Here is a 16,786-nt window from a genome sequence, read left to right on the forward strand (position 1 = left end):
TCATATGTATGTTTGCGTGTGCCTGCGTGTGCACACACACAGATACACACACAGACTGATATATACGAGTCTGTGTGTGTGTGTGTATTTGTATGTATTATACTTTTTTCCTGGACCATATGAGAATAAGTTGCATTTACATCCTGGTTTTTTCCTCTTAAATACATAAGTATGTATTTTCTAAATTTAAGGATATTCTTTTTTTTTTTTTAATTTTTAGTTTTTTTGGCCACACCGCACTGCATGCAAGATCTTAGTTCCCCGGCCGGGGATCAAACCTGGACCACGGCAGTGAAAGCGCCGAGTCCCAACCACAGGACCGCCAGGGAATTCCCAGATATTCTTTTACATAACCTCTGTTTAGTTACCAACTTCAGTAAATATTAACATTAATGTAATACTTAATCTGCTGCTTGTATTCCAGTTTTATAGTTGACCCCAAAATGTCTTTGCGAGCGTATTTTCCTCTCCATTAAGCACCCAGTCTAGAATTACATATGTATTTAGTTGTCATGTGAACGGAAAACAGTGAGTCTTCTCACACCCAGCACTTGCGGAAGGCTTCTGACACCAGATGTGCAGGTTTTTCCACACCGAGCGGTTCTCCAGCTCTCCAGCAGACACTGACTGGGTGTCCTGCGACTTAACTGGATTCTGCTGCGATCTGCCTGTAACTAGTACAGACCCCACAGGGTAAGGGCTCAGATGCCGATCCCAAGCTCAGGTCCTAACCCGTGCTTCTGACTGATGGGCTGTGTATCAGAGGTTCCTACGGCCCCCTCCTCGAGTTGGATAATTTTCTAGAGCGGCTCAGAGTTCTCAGGAAAACAGTTCACTTACTAGATTTCTGGCTTTCTATAAAAAGGATGCAAGTCAGGAACAGCCAGATGGAAGAGATGCACAGGGCAGGGTGGGGTGGAAGGAGCCCAAAGCTCCTCTGCCGTGTCCAAGCGAGCTGCCCTCCCAGCGCCTCCAGGCTTCAGCTACTGGAACCTTCACATGCCCTTCAGTTAGGGGTTTTAACGGAGGTCTTGTTTACATAGGCATAGTGATTGATTAGTGATTAGCTCAGCCTCCAGACCCCCTTCTCTCCTGGGGAGGTGGAGGGGGCTGGCTGAGTTCCAACCTTCTCATCACGGGTTTGGTTCCCCTGGCAACCAATCCCCATCAGTAGGGGCTTTCCAAAAGCCCATTCACAGAAGCTCAGGTGTGGTCAAAAGGGACACGTTAGGAATAACAACAGACACTCCTTTCACCTTTACTTATGAAATTCCAAGAGATTTGGAAAGTTTACTAGGAAACTGTGCTAGGAAAGGAGACAAAGACCAAATATATGTTTCTTTATATAAATCACAACATCACAGCTGGCCTCTTTAGTCTTCTCCGACATGGAACGGTTCCTCTGCCCTTTTTTTTTTTTCTTATTTTTGGTCTTTTATGATATTGATGTTTCAGTGGAGGAATGTTTTAAATGTTGAGAACAAACCTGTTGAAGAGCTAGGAGAAAATACATTTTTGTCATCTTTTGGTTTTATGGGAAAGACCTTTGCAAGCAAGACCTTAAAGAAATGCCAGACATACATTTGACTTTCTGAAAAATGTAAAATTCCTATATAACCAAACCACAACCTAACAAACAAAACCCCCAATGAAATCCAGGAGGGTAGACAGAAAGCTCTTTCAAGCAATGAGAAAAAGACCCACATCCTAAAAAAGCAGGCAGAGGGCGTGAATAGGTAGTGCACAAAAGAACAAATACAAATGGCCAGTAACATGAAAAACAAACAACTCCAAGGGCGTTCCAGCGAATGCAAATCAAAACAGTGGGGGACCCTGATTAATTTTCAAAAGACTGATGAAATGACTGAGCATGATTCTTCACTGTTGGCAAGCGCGGGGAAGGGGGTGTTCTAGCACACTGCTGGTAGGATGCACATGGATGAAAACTTTATTGGGAAGATGCATGAGGGAACATGTATCAAAGCTTTAAATGGCCTTGACTCAGTGTTACGAGTTCTGTGGCCGATTAACTGCTGCAGATGTGTACATTGTAGTCTACAGATTTTTATTATTATTTTTTTTTGCGGTACGCGGGCCTCTCACTGTTGTGGCCTCTCCCGTTGCGGAGCACAGGCTCCGGACACGCAGGCTCAGCGGCCATGGCTCACGGGCCCAGCTGCTCCGTGGCATGTGGGATCTTCCCGGACCGGGGCTCGAACCCGCGTCCCCTGCATCGGCAGGCGGACTCTCAACCACTGAGCCACCAGGGAAGCCCGATTTTTATTTTTTTAATATATGCCTCCAGGCTTGTAAATAATAGAGGCATATCTCTTCAAGAAAATATGCTTTTGGTTCATCAAAGGGAGCTTATTTGCATCAAAAAGGTTTCTTTGGAAAACATTAAGAGGTTTTTTTTTTTTCAATAATAAGTGGCTCTTTTTAGTTAAATACGAGTTCAGTAAGTAGTTCGCTTTACAGTTAGAGTGAAGTGTATCTGGGTGTTGGCATGACGTGGTGTTGACTGTGGGGTCTATCTAATTCTGCTCAGCAGCCCCCAAGAGTCAGGAGACGTCTCTGGATTTGGTGGAGATGGGGTTGATGAGGACAGTGGGGCTTTAGGGAGACTCCCATGGCAGCAGAGCAGTCTGGGGGTTGTTTTGTGCCGTGGGCTTGAGATCCCAGTGATCACAAAGGTAGGGGTGGGAAAGCTCAGCTGCGTCCATCCGGTGGTGGCACTGGTTGGGGGATGAAGGACAGTGAAGGAGTGAGTGCCAGGTTCCTTGGCAAGAGGGAGTTGCTGTTTTGAGGATGGCCTTGAGGATTTTAATCCTGGAGTCAAGTTTGCCGGGATGGTGGTGCACTGGTTGTTGGGATGGCGAGGTGGTGAGGTAGGGTGTGGGGATGGATGATTCGGGTGGGAGGAGACGTTAGCTGGTGATGTGGATTTGATGAGAGGGAAAAGCTGAGTGCTAGATGCTCAGAGACTGAAAAGGAGTGTTGGTGAAAGGGGCCCATGCTTGGAGAGTCTGAGAACGGGCAGGTGCAGACGACTACACACTGATGCAGCGTGGTTGTATCTGCCCGTGCCGGCTTTCTCACTCTACGGAAGCTTCTCTTTCATGGCAACTTGTCCAGAGCTGCTTTTTTCCTTCTCAAGTAGATGGTCCACTCCCTCTGTTTTCATCTAATCTTCCCCCACCCCACCCCATCGTTCATTCTAGGAAGCTTAACCCTTTTCGTGCACTGTCATCCTTCTGCCTCAGTATAGCTCCCTTCACCCCCCGACCCACCCTTCCTTTATTCTTGGAGGAAGATTCCTACCCTCTCAGCTGTGAGGAACACCCCCATTTGTCCAGCACAGCCTCGCCCTTCCTCCCTCTGGGAACCTGCAGCTTCCTTTCCATTTCCCCATATCTCCAGCTCTAGTCCTCTGTACTTGGGGTCACACACAGAGCTTGGAGGAGAGATTATGGATTTCCTTATGCACAGAATCAGAAGGAAATGGACCTCCTCAGGTCTCATGTCTTAAGCATTTTAAGTTTTATCTAGTCTCTTCAGAATATCGTGGTTTTCAAAGCATGCAGCTTAGAGCCCCAACAAGGGGAGGGGATGCTGGGCCCCACCCAACTCCCACCCCATTTTGAAAATTGGAGCTTCCAACCTCTGTTTCAACCTCTGTTTAGAAAGAGCAGCTCTTTCTAAATTCTGATTAAGGATTTATCTGGGCAAAGCATTTGTGGCTTAAAGAAAGTGAACCACTGGTTTCAAAAGTGAATCATGGCGTATACTTCTACGAGTTAAAGCCACTATATGTTAGCACCTTAATTAGACTGTTTCATATTTTGGAGAATCTGAAGGCATTTATATTATATTGGAGACTGATTGCTTTCATAACTTATCACTGGAAAGAGATGAAAACATTACAAGCCCAAAACAGTCTTAAATAAAATTGTTTCTGTAAATAAGTGACATAAAAATTTTGACCTACTTGTCAGAATAAGGCCTGTCTCCCAAAGGCTTCGGACTAACCTCAAGAAAATTTTGCATTCCTGAGAAAACAAGATGACCCAGCCCATGTTCTACCTAAAAGGGCATCTATTAGAAAGTGATGAAGCCACGTATTGTAGAGCCAAGTAGAAAGTAATAGATTTGAATACTGACGTTCGTGTGTACATAATGTAGTAATACAGTGTTGGCGTTGTCAAGTTGAGATGTATCTGTGGATGTATCTATGGTACCTAAGGCAGACCTCACCAAATTTCCTTCCTCCCCTCTTCCCTGTTAGAAACGCTGTCTAGAGGTGCACACCCGTGCACATGTAGGTGTGTACACACCTACGCGCATCACCAATGGCCCGTGACTTGGGACCTTCCCTCTGCCTTTCCATTGCTTTTCTGCATTAGAAAGGAATGAAAGGTGGGTGGCCTCTGCCCCTCTAACTTGAACCCCTTTAATCTGGCTTCCTCATGGACGCGTGGAAGGCCCACCCTCTTGGTATGTAATCCTCTTACCTCTCTGAAAATGCTTTTGATCGGATATCTTCGTTGGAGGTCCCACAGACGCAGAGTCAAAGACGAGGATCTGAGTGCAAGTCCTAGTTTATTTGGGATGGAGGTAGGGGAGTGGGAAAGTGAGACCAGGAGGAGACAGTGGCCGATATGGGTGCATTATTAAGCCAGTTCCCGCTGTGGGCAACAGGTGGATAATTCTGTGGGGAAGATGTGAGAGCTGGTCTGGAACACTTAGCTCAGAGTTCTTCCCCCCGAGGGGCGGGGCAACTGGCGTCTTTATACGCCAACTTGAAGGCTGCTCTTGAGGGGCGTGTAGGTGGCAGAGCAGATTATGGTGACAGGAGGGAATAGAGCTGCTGGCAGCTGGAGGTCAGGAGATGTGCTCTGAGGTGGTAAGGGAAGGGGATCTGGGTGGGGTACCAGCTGCGTTCTCTATCCCAGACTTCGGCCCGGGCTTCATGGTTTGGTCTGTGGAGTAGCCTGACCCATGCTTGACACCTGGATTGTTCCTCGAGAATCTTTAGTTCCAACTCCCTTTAAAAAGGCAAGGAAAAGCCTACCCTTCTCCATAGTTTAATCTTTCCTTAGAAGTCATCTCAAGCGCTTCTAGGTCCAAGCATTTTCAGTCAACATACCTGAAATGGATCGCTCTTGAAGGGCAGTGCCTGTTAGCACAGTGAGCGTAGTGATTAGTTCTGGGGACACAGACCTGAGAGCCACGGTCCCGCCCAAGGTGCTCCTGGGCTCCTGGTTGGGTGTTGGATGGCTTACCTAGAGAGAGTCCCTTTCAAGAGAAAGGGGCTTGAAGTGAATCACCTAGTCATCCAAAAACTATGTGCGTGGGTGCTTCAGAATTTGGGTCAAACATCCTTTGCTTTCAGACCCCAGCTCTGCCTTGTTGGCCAATTGACATTGGAGGAAACAGCATTCAGTCTCTGTGGGCCTCCGTTCCCTCAACCGTAAAATGGGGCTACTCATCCCTACTTCATAGGATTATTTTGAGGATAAAACATGTTCATCTTGAAAAATGGGCTGGATTTGGGAAGAAGAGAGGACAGGGGTGTGGGAGGGGAGGAGGGTGATGGATATGCCACTTAATGATAGTGAGACAACAGAATAAAGGTAGGAGAGGTGGGTTTGGAGCGTGACTGTGCAGGGCGTTGAATCTCAAACTCAGACAGGCCTTGGGGCTTTGCTGCAGAGATAGTGAGGTTTCACTGCATCTCAGGAGGGCTGAGGAAAAGGGCCTTCATTCAGTTTTTACTGAAACTCTTTTTTGGTCGTTCCTGATATGTGATATTCTTGGCCACCAGAACTGTTCACAGAACTGTTCACAGGACTTAGCGCTAAACCTTTAGGGAGCCTGGTTTTGGGGTCCTTCTGAACCCGCAGTCCTCAAATCCTGGATCCAGCCTGTAGGACCACAGGACCCTCTTGGCACGATGAAAATCGGCTTATATGGAAACATATAAGAATTTAACACCGTCGTACTCAGACTTGGTGCCAACAAGTTCCAGATCTTAAAACCGTACATTAGCCGCTGGTCATTTTCAGTGTTGGAGGGGGAGGCTCGTGCTTAACAAGGTGGTGGTCTCTTACAATTATAAGTCGATTTTGTGTGAAGATATCAGTCTTATAGGGGTTCAGAAAGTTCAGGAACGTTCAGAAAGTTCCTCTATTGACAGTGCAGTCTGATTCCAGAAGGTTCCTGGGAGAGGATGTTCTATTTTATTTTATTATTATTAAAATTTATTTTTGGCTGTGTTGGCTCTTCGTTGCTGCGCGCGGGCTTTCTCTGTAGTTGCGGCCAGCAGGGGCTACTCTTCGTTGTGGTGCGCGGGCTTCTCATCGCGGTGGCTTCTCTTGTTGTGGAGCACAGGCTCTAGGCGCGCAGGCTTCAGTAGTTGTGGCACGCAGGCTCAGTAGTTGTGGCTCGCAGCCTCTAGGTGCAGGCTCAGTAGTTGTGGCACACGGGCTTAGTTGCTCCATGGCATGTGGGACCTTCCCGGACCAGGGCTCCAACCCATGTCCCCTGCATTGGCAGGAAGATTCTTAACCACTTTGCCACCCGGGAAGTCCAATTTTTATTTTATTCTTATTTTTTGGCTGCACCACTCAGCTTGTGGGATCTTAGTTCCCCAGCCAGGGATCAAACTCGGGCCCTCTGCAGTGAAAGCACGGAGTCCTAACCACTGGACCGCCAGAGAATTCCCGAATGTTCCATTTTAACATGGAGACTGTTGGTGGTTTCCATCTACTTCTCACCTGTGTTCCTTTGATCTTTATCTTAAGCCGCTCACGTTTCTCACCTGGAGAATGTGTCAGAGGAAGAAATGAACAGACTCCTGGGAATCGTGTTGGATGTGGAATATCTCTTTACCTGTGTCCACAAGGAAGAAGATGCAGATACCAAACAAGTTTATTTCTACCTATTCAAGGTGAGACTTCCACATTTTGAAGGGCTTTTCTTCTTTCTCTCACTGTTCAGACATGCTCATTATCAATGGGCCAGGTCACGTGGGAACGCTCTCAACTTAGATACGTCTGGCCCTCGGGTTTGCAGGAGCATGTGTTTCTCCGTGAGGGACTCTCTAAAATGACCCACTGTACTTTGAGCACATCACTCTCCTCGAGAGCCTTCCTACTTGTACACAGAGCTGAATATCTTTATGCGCTTATAGATTTCTTTCCATTGCCTATCCATCCATCCAACAAGAACTTACCACATACCTGCTCTATGCATGGCACTCGTGTAGGCATGAGGGATAGATCAGTGGGCAAAACAAAGTCCTTGCCCTCATGGAGTTTACATTTCAGTAAGAGAGGCAGACAATCAACAAGTCAACAGTATGTTTGCTGGTGGTGATAAGTGCTGTGAAGAGAGACAAAGCAGGGGAAGTGGCATCAGAATGGCAGGGATGCCGGGGGGCTGTGGCGACCTGGTGCTAAGGAAGAGCAGTTAGGAAAGGCCTGTCTGCGATGACAGTTGAGCAGAAACCACAGCGGGGGCATGAGAGCCACCCCTGAAAAGGGCCGGGGAAGCGCCTTCCAGGCAGGGGCGTGTAGACCATGTTCCGAGTGAGCTGGACGTGACCCCCCAGCATGGTGGGGCCCAGGCGGCAGGGGGAGGCAGGAGAAGTGGCTGGAGGGATGCTGCTAAGATAAGACCTCGACTCTTCAAGGGGAGGAATCAAGAATTTCCGGATTTGTTTTGGCGTCTTACTGCTGTTCTCTGTGCCTGTTGACACCAGTCACCTAGCACTGCTGCCACTCCCCGCCTCTGCCTCTTCATGGCTCTGCCTCAGCTCCATTGGGTCCCAGCCCCTCCTTTCCCACTGATATGGGTCTCCCCACGCTGGTGCTGGCGATCAAGACTGACAGATGGGGGAGGGAAACCGGGGGTGGGAAAATGGAGAGGGGAAATTCAGGTTGCCAAAAATAGATGCACAAAGGAGGCCGACAGAAGGAATAATTTAAAAAGACCCAGAACCTGCTACTGAGGGCACTGTTGATTATGTTGTATTGTGTAACCCTTATAAGGATCTCTAAAAACAAAAACAAAACCCCAAACACTCCCCTTCCCCTCGGGGCTTACAGCCAGGAAAAGTTTGCCTCTCCTAATGAGGGCTGGGCTTCATTTTGTATGACAAGGAGAGATCCATTTTCCTTTGAGTTTCCTCTTTTGCTTTGGCTGCTAGGAATCTCAGGGCAAATTTTATACCCAATTCTTAGAACGTTGGTGAGAGCAGAGGGGTCTGAATTTACTTGAAATATGTGATTTTCCCTTTTCCCCTTTTATTAACTTTTGTTTTTTATTGTACTACTGGGGTTTGGGGGGTCGATGGGGAACAGGAGTGGGAGAGGGAATTCTATTTTCAACTTGTGGAGTCACGTGGGGCTGTTAACACTAAAACGGTAAATGTTGGGGCGGGGTGTAGGGGGAGGGAGGAGAAGGCAAGGGAGAGAGACCACAGCCATTAGCAGGCGCCAGGCTGCTCCAGGTGACAACTTGTTGACATGACCGTGAGGCCTGAGTCATCTGGACTGAACCCTGGCAGGTTCATACTGTTTAGAGCTTCTTTGGAAAAAGGCCTTAGTTGAAGGAAAACAACGTCTGCATGACTGCAGCTATTATTTGTCTTGGAACTCAGCTCCCTGGCGGGCGGTTCCTCACCGCCCTGCTGGAAGGGAAGGTTTCCATCCTGTCGGCCTCCTCTAGGTTCTGTTTATAACCAACCAACAGGCCAGAAAACACTGCTTCGCTTTGAAGTATGTTTTCTCTCTCCCCTTCTTACCTCTCTCATCTTTAGCCATGCAAATATCTTTGCTCTTGAGAACAAAATCCAAAATATTCAGCATTCTCCCCTCTCCTCCCCCAAAGTCATTCTTGGGGCAAATAAGTTATAAATCATCCGTTTCTTAGTTTCGGAAGAGGAGTTCCTGTGTCTCTTATGTCTCCATAATTAAATTAAATTAAAATGTTATTGTGCATTTTAGTAGCATTTTGGAAGCTTCTGCCTTAGAGGTTGAAAATGAACTCGGTGAAAAGCTGCTTCCTGAAGCTCATTTTATCCTAGTGTTTGTCAGCGTGGTTCTGGAGCTCAGCTATAGCTGGGTCCCAATCCTGGCTTCATCACTTAGTGAATGTGACCTCAGGCAAGTCGTGTTTCCTTATCTATAGACAATGATAGCACCTACTTCAAGAGGTTGTTAGGAGGATTAATGAGGTAATACAGATACAGAGCCACAGAGAGTGCCTGGCAAAAGTCCGGAAGCAAATCCTTGCTGCTATTATTAAAGTCTTCGTATATACGCCTATTTTATCCCAGCTTCATCCTTTTGTAGATGAAGAAGCGGAGATTCGACACCTCCCCAGTTCATCCATCTACCTCCAAACTGAAACCCTCAGTGGGTCAAGTTCCCAAATGGTCTTACTTTAACTGGACAAAAATGTAGGCAGCCAGAATTATTTGTATCTAAATTTGATAATCAGTCTTTTTATATCCTTAGAAACACATACAACAACTTATCATCATGGCACCTTTATTTTTGTAAAGATGGGCATGATACATTGATAAGATCAGCAAATACTACATGTGAGTAATTTATTTGGCACCTCTAGAAGGAAATGAGGCCCTTATAAGACCCGGCTCAGGGGGCACACAGGGTGTTCTTCAACCTTGGGGGTTCGTCTATTTCCACTAACTCCTGGGAGAAAGTTTGCCATGTTTTGTTTCTATTGAAAAGGCAATCAGTGGAGAAAGGAGAGAAAGATGTAAATAAATGTGTAATAAATAAATAAATATGTAATAAATAAATGAGTGAATGAATGAATGCATGGTCGTATATCATAACTGGCCCATGTGTAAAGGTTACTGAAGGTTCAAGCAAAGGTTGAAGGTAAAGAATTTCAAGATCAAATTTATTTTCAAACTAGGTCTTAACGAGTGGTTCCGCGTTCTTTTTACTCTCTGATATTTGCTCTTTGAGGGCTTTAAATTCCAATGGCAGGGATTAAGAGCGACGTTTTTGTTTTATGGGCGTTGAGATGCCAGAACGCTTGGCCCGCATTCTGTGGATGGAGAGGAAATGAAAAAAGACCTCAACAGTGAAAGTTGCCAATTGAGAGCCCTACGGAATTCCTTCCGGAAGAGCCTGGGCCCTGGATTATGCGTGCGACACACAGCCGTCACACACAGCCCTTGCGCACACAGTGGACCTCGGCCTTTCAGGGGTTTAAATCAGGCCATCCAGAGCATGAGCACATCTGCAGCGGCCTGGGTGGGTGTGTGCAGAGGGTGCAGTGTCCACCAGCCTCTGGGTCAGCAGAAGGCACGAACAGAGTGGGGAGGGGCGAGTGAGCAGGAAAGGTGTGGCGCGGCTGTGTGCTCCCGGCTGCCCAGAACACGAAGTGTTTAGCTTCTCCCAGCTCTGGCCATGGGCGTGAAGGCAAATTGCGTTACCTGGTAGTCACCCATGTTGTTGATCTAAGGATTTACTAACATGTAATTAAGATAAATAGAATATGGTAGCTTCCCTTTGAAGGCTGTGTGTGTGTGTGTGTGTGTGTGTGTGTGTGTGTGTGTGTGTGTGTGTGTGTGTGTGTGTGTGTGTGTGTGTGTGTGTGTGGGGTGTGAGATACTGTGTATTTCAGAGAAAAGCCTAAGCTTAAAATGTCTCAAAATAAGATGTTAAAATGAATTCCCTGGTGGTCCAGTGGAATTCATTCCACTGCAGGGGGCGTGGATTTAATCCCTGGTCAGGGAACTAAGATTTTTCTTTAGCACGTCATGATTGCAGCCTGCATGTGCATGCCGAAGGCACCGCCAAAAACAAAAAGACAAAAACAAACAAACAAAAAAGAATGCTAAATTTGTTACTCGTACGTATTACCTTTAATCCACATCTTGGCTGATTAAATATCTTAGGAAAAAAATAACATCAAAGTTTAAATGGGGCTTCTAACCTCCAACTGATGCAGCCTCAACTGTACTGAGCGCTTAAATTCCCTCCAAGGCTGACCTCCTACCTCACCTTCCTGCAAATGCTTTTCCGTCCTCTTGTTGTGTTTCATGTTTGTCCTCCCTTCCAGACTCAGTTTATACCCTTCCTCTTGTGTGACATCTTCCCTCGGTAAGGCAGACTTCTGAGCTCTCATCCTCTGGGCTTTATACTGCACTTACTGCCTTTGCAACTTATTTGGAATTTCTCTTCTGCCAACCTTTTTTTTTTTTTTTTTTCCTTTTGTATGTGGGAAGACAGCATGGTATGGCCTGGCCCAGCTCCATTATGTGGCCTCTTTTTTTTTTTAAGGTTTTGTAATACTTTTATGATATTATTAGTATTAAGCAAGACAACATTATTAATATTATTTAGAAGTATCGTTAAGACCTAAATTCTGATAAACAAAAACAGGAAGAGTTGACACATTAAGTAAATTAAAATAAAAAAAAATTATAGAGACCATAAATAAAGCTAAAAGGCAAACAACAGAATGGGAGAAAATATTTGTAATCTTTTTTCTTTTTCAATTGAGGTGTAGTTGTTTTACAATGTTGTGTTAATTTCCACTGTACAGTGAAGTGGAGTTCCCTGGGCTATATAGCAAGTTCTCATTAGTAGTTCTCATTAGTAATCTGTTTTATACATATTAGTGTATATATGTTAATCCCAATCTCCCAATTCATTCCATCCCCCTTTTCCCCCCTTGGTGTCCATAAGTTTGTTCTCTACATCTGTGTCTCTATTTCTGCCTTGCAAACCAGTTTATCTGTACCATTTTTCTAGATTAATGTGGCCTTTTTTTCCCAGCAAGATTGTAAGCTTGGAGAGTCCATAGTGTCTGTCTGTGTGTGTGTGTGTGTGTGTGTGTGTGTGTGTGTGTGTGACACTGACTGATTTTTTTTAAATGATTTCCTTACAGCTCTTGAGAAAGTCTATTTTACAAAGAGGAAAACCTGTGGTTGAAGGCTCTTTGGAGAAGAAACCCCCATTTGAGAAACCTAGCATTGAACAGGTAAAGAGATACAAGAGAAGCCCCTTTTTTAGTGCTTTAAGGCTGAACAAACGTTCTCATTTTCATCCTCATTGATGGCTTAGAGATGTTCAAGTCGGTAGGAATTGTCTTGGGCCCTTTGGATCGGAAGTGAATACTTAATGTAATAAATGATCTAGCTTGTGTCTCTTAGGGTTGCTGAACGCTCAGAATTCACTGTGTGTTTGGGAAAGAAAAAAATTAATAGAGCATGTAGTTCGTCAGAACACATGAAATGGGCTGTTTCTTGGTGTTGATTTTTGTTTGTTTGTTTTTGCGGTTCACGGGCCTCTCACTGTTGTGGCCTCTCCCGTTGCGGAGCACAGGCTCCGGACGCGCAGGCTCAGCGGCCATGGCTCACGGGCCCAGCCGCTCCGCGGCATGTGGGATCTTCCCGGACCGGGGCACGAACCCGTGTCCCTTGCATCGGCAGGCGGACTCTCAACCACTGTGCCTCCAGGGAAGCCCCAGTGTTGATGTTTTAAAATTAAGTCTTTGTCCCTCTGTTTGCACTGTTGAAAAGTCTATTGAGGCGAGGGAATTCAGGAGCAATGTGAAAAACATTGTAAGTCAACTAAAAAGCAAGCACAGAAAAGAAATGAGATTTTGTTTGCAGAAATTGGCTTCCTGGTACATTAAGATTCCTGTAAAGAAGCCGAGATTTACTTGGGGAATCTGTTGATATGTATAGACCTTTTCTATTAGGTGTTGTCAGGATTTCTCATCAGTATCAATTTTTTGGCCCATCATTGTTCGCCTAAGTAAATCTCAGATACTCTGGACTGAATTTCTTGATGAGAATAATTACAGAAGACATGATATCAGAAACAAATAAATGTATTTTATCAGTTAGTTTTTCATAGAAAAAACGTTGTCTCCAATCCCTACGAAATAAGAATTCATTGTTCCTTTATTTGAAATTAAATTAGATGGGAGTGTTCTGAAGAAAGATTAAATTTAATCCACAAATCCACAGATTATTATTTTAAAAGGTCATAATTTTGAATAAGAATTTTCTTTTGGTAGGTTTACTAAAACCGAAAGAGGATAGTAAAAGTTCAAATTCTAGTGGTTTAGTTCAGAAATTAAAATTTTATGAATGTAAAAACATTATATTTATCCAAGAATCTCATTATATGTGAGCTACTGTGTTGACAGTACAGCAAGAGTTATGCTGCAAAAGAGCCATATTTTATTGTTTATGGGGTTTTGACTTTTTCGGTCCGTGATTTTGAATTTTTCTTTAGCACGTCACGATTGCAGCAGTCATAGAATTGCAACTCACAGCCTCTGTGTCTTGTCACTTTTCATAGACTGTGATCTGGGGCATGATTCCTTCTGGGCATTCCTGTTTTCTAAGAGGGAAAAGGAAGAGGTTTTTGTGAATAGAGAAATGTCTTTTCTTTTGCTAATGACCACCAACGGGGCTGACTATGTGAGTGTTCAGGATTGCACAGCTGCGTGAATAAATTGCCTTTCCTCCTTTTAAGGGTGTGAATAACTTTGTACAGTACAAATTTAGTCACCTGCCATCCAAAGAAAGGCAAACAATAGTTGAGTTGGCAAAAATGTTCCTGAACCGCATCAACTATTGGCATCTGGAGGCTCCATCTCAACGAAGACTGCGATCCCCCAACGATGATATTTCTGGATACAAGGAGAACTATACAAGGTAAGCAGACGGGCAGTTCTTCTTCTTTGGCCCATAAAGTACGTTGCAGACGTAACATTGCTACTTGCCTCTGCAAGCAGAGGGTTGCCCAGTTATCACGGGACTCCATCAGTTAGAGAGAACGTCGAACTTAACTCCCCAGATTCCTACTCTTCATTCATAGCGTGATGTTTTGGAGGGTGAGGGATCCAAATCATCTAGACCTGAACTCTTTAATACGATAGTTGCCAGCCACATGTGGTCACTGAGCCCTTGAAGTGTGGCTGGCATGAATGGAGATTTCTAAGACGGTACAAAAAAAGAAAAAAAGAATGTCAACTATTTCATTAATAGTTTAATAGATTTTTATATTGATTACGGGTTGAAATGGTAATATTTTGGAAATATTGAATTAAATAGAATATATTAAAGTTAATTTCACCCGTTTCTTTTTACTTTTTTAATGTGACTTACTGGGAAATTTAAACGTGTGGCTTACATTTACATGTGTGGCTTGCATGGTATTTCTATCGAGCACTGTTGATCTACATAATTATACTGACTCTGTAATTATTATATAGAGACATCATTAAAAAAAATAAGCAATGACCGTGAATATAATAGTGTTAAAATTTTTTTTTAAAGAAGGAAAGATCACCATAGTCCCAGCGGCATGGTATAAATAGTATCGTTATACATATTGTCTTACAGTCACTGTCCCTTTAAATAGATATTTTACGTTTGTTAGAATGAAAGAAAATACAAAATTTGCATCCTTTTTGTCCCCCATTCAGACGTTTTACTGGTTGTATTATAGTCTGTTGAATCGATGTACTGTAATTTACCTAATCATGTCCCTATTGGTGGACATCAAACATATTCCTGGATTACACATCCAAGAATTACACATTTTTCTAAAGTGGGAATTTATTTTTATTACTTATGACTTGCAGAATAATAGAATTGACTTAAGAGTCATAAACATGGGCCCTACAAAACAGAATGACTTACATTTATTTTTATTTAAGTAAGACAGTGACTTGTATTATCCATTCTGTTCACCCTTTTTATAACTTTTCCCATTTATATTTTATAGGCACATCAAGCTTGCTTCAGGGTCCCCCCCCACCCCAACCCCGATTTAAAATAGGCAGTGTTTTTCGACAGCTTGTAAAGACCACTTGTACCCAGGTTATTTTCTGTAACAGCGGATGACAAAGAGGAATGGGTGTAGTTGAAGATAAGCTTTTCTCTCTGATCACTGACCTGATTTCATGAGTAAAACCCCCTTTCCCTCTTTTCTCCCCTTTTACAATATATACAATTTGAGTTATAAAGTATTTTATCTTAATAATTGTAAAATTTACAGATTTCTTCAAAATCAACTTTTTAAATTATGTCTTCATTTTCACACCTTCATTTCAGAGTTTTATATTAACAGTAGTTCCTATAGCATCGTTACTCCTGTTTATGAGTTGAGATAATAGAACTCTCAAAAATATGTGTCTTTTAACTCCATCTGTGAACGACTGACAAAGCTGGATATCTGTCAAAGCCAAACCCCTGAAAATATTTGCCTCTCTTTTTGTTTGTTTTTGTCATTTTTTGTCTGTCTTTGTGTTTTTTTCCTTTGGTCGTGCCAACTTGTGGGATCTTAGTTCCCTGAACAGGGATTGAACCCGTGACCCCTGCAGTGGCAGCACGGATTTCTAACCACTGGACCACCAGGGAATTCCCAATATTTGCCGCCCTTAAGAGAGGAAAGATTGTTTCATCAAGAAGGAGAATTAATTGTGAAGCAGCACGGGAGTTAATGCTGTATTTTAGAAAACAGAATAAAAATACTGTGTAGCACTTGGGAATTACCAAGAAATGGGCGGCACTTATGAAGACTCAAGGAGTCGTAAAAAATAGAAGTCGAGTTCTGGAATGAGCGATGGGCTTGAACCATGGCTCCATCCCTCCCCAGTTCTGTGTGTGTGTTAGAGCTCTCACCTCGTCTCCTGGACCTTCTGTTTCTTCCTCTGCCCGGTCCCATGGCTGTTGTGTGTCCCCTCAGGTGGCCCGTGCCTGGCGTCTGGCGCACAGCACAGGCGCTGGGAAGATGCTACTCATGCTTTCCCCCCAACCCACGCCCTCCAAAACTCAAGTCACTGCCAGCGCGCGACTCTTCAGCTGGAGTGTGTGCAGTGGGATGAGAGGGTAGCGATTTGAGGGTCACTTTAGAAAGGGCTCCGAGAGACAGCCGCAGGGTCCTGGCTGGCCCCGCCTCCTCTCCCCAGCCGAGGGCGGAAGGGTGGAGTCCGATGTGGGGAAGGGAAGCGGCGAGGGGCTTGAGTGAGCCTGTCCTGCAACCTGCCGATTTCTAGGCTGGACGGAGATCAGGAGCCTCTGTAAATAATAAATAAGGGAATGAAGGTAGATATACCTCCCGTCTACCCCTCCTCCCCCGCCCCCCCCACCCCCGGGCTTCCCCACCACCGCCGTGTTGAGGAAGAAAGGGAAGCAGAGAGGAACAACCTGTGAACATTATCACAAGCGAGACTTGTTTCGACCACGTGGGAATTTAAAAAACCACACGCCGCTGCGGCATGGTGTCTCACTGATACCATCTTCTCCAAAATAGGTCCTGTTACAGCTGCAGGCACCACGTGGCGTGTCAGTGAACCTCAGGAGCTGGACTGTTGGTTCAGCATGTAATTTACAGCAGTTGTAGCCATTAGGACCGAGGGGCGGAAAACTCGTGGAGTGCACATCAGCATGAAGATGGGGAGAAACAGGATTCTCTGTGGAAGAGAATAGACTCAGAAAACGATTATGTTCCTCACAAAGCTAACCTGTGAGGATCTAGCCAATAAAAAATTAAATGCAGACTGAACAGTAGAACTGCTTAAATTACTTATCCTCTCTGTTCTGACTTAAGGAAAAACGTAAATATTTTATATGTTAAAAATATCTGGTATATTAATGTTAATATACTTAACCATAATAATTTATCTAAGTATATATTTAATATACCTTTATATGTCCCCCAGAAATCACTGGTGTTGGAAAAAAATCTGGACACATATTTTGAAATTCCTTGAATTC

The 16,786-nt window shown here is 44.4% G+C and overlaps 1 protein-coding gene across 1 annotated transcript in view; it reads left to right on the plus strand.

Annotated features, from left to right (window-relative positions):
* KAT2B (lysine acetyltransferase 2B) overlaps window positions 1-16,786 on the plus strand; it is a 100,479-nt gene that overhangs the window by 40,031 nt on the left and 43,662 nt on the right. Inside the window, exons 3-5 of the mRNA XM_060298640.1 lie at window positions 6,804-6,949; window positions 11,935-12,027; window positions 13,536-13,717. Coding sequence (XP_060154623.1) covers window positions 6,804-6,949; window positions 11,935-12,027; window positions 13,536-13,717 — 421 coding nt within the window. The remainder of the gene's footprint in view (window positions 1-6,803; window positions 6,950-11,934; window positions 12,028-13,535; window positions 13,718-16,786) is intronic.

This window comes from Globicephala melas, chromosome 4 (assembly GCF_963455315.2).
Source record: "Globicephala melas chromosome 4, mGloMel1.2, whole genome shotgun sequence".
In the NCBI taxonomy this organism is placed as follows: Eukaryota; Metazoa; Chordata; class Mammalia; order Artiodactyla; family Delphinidae; genus Globicephala; species Globicephala melas.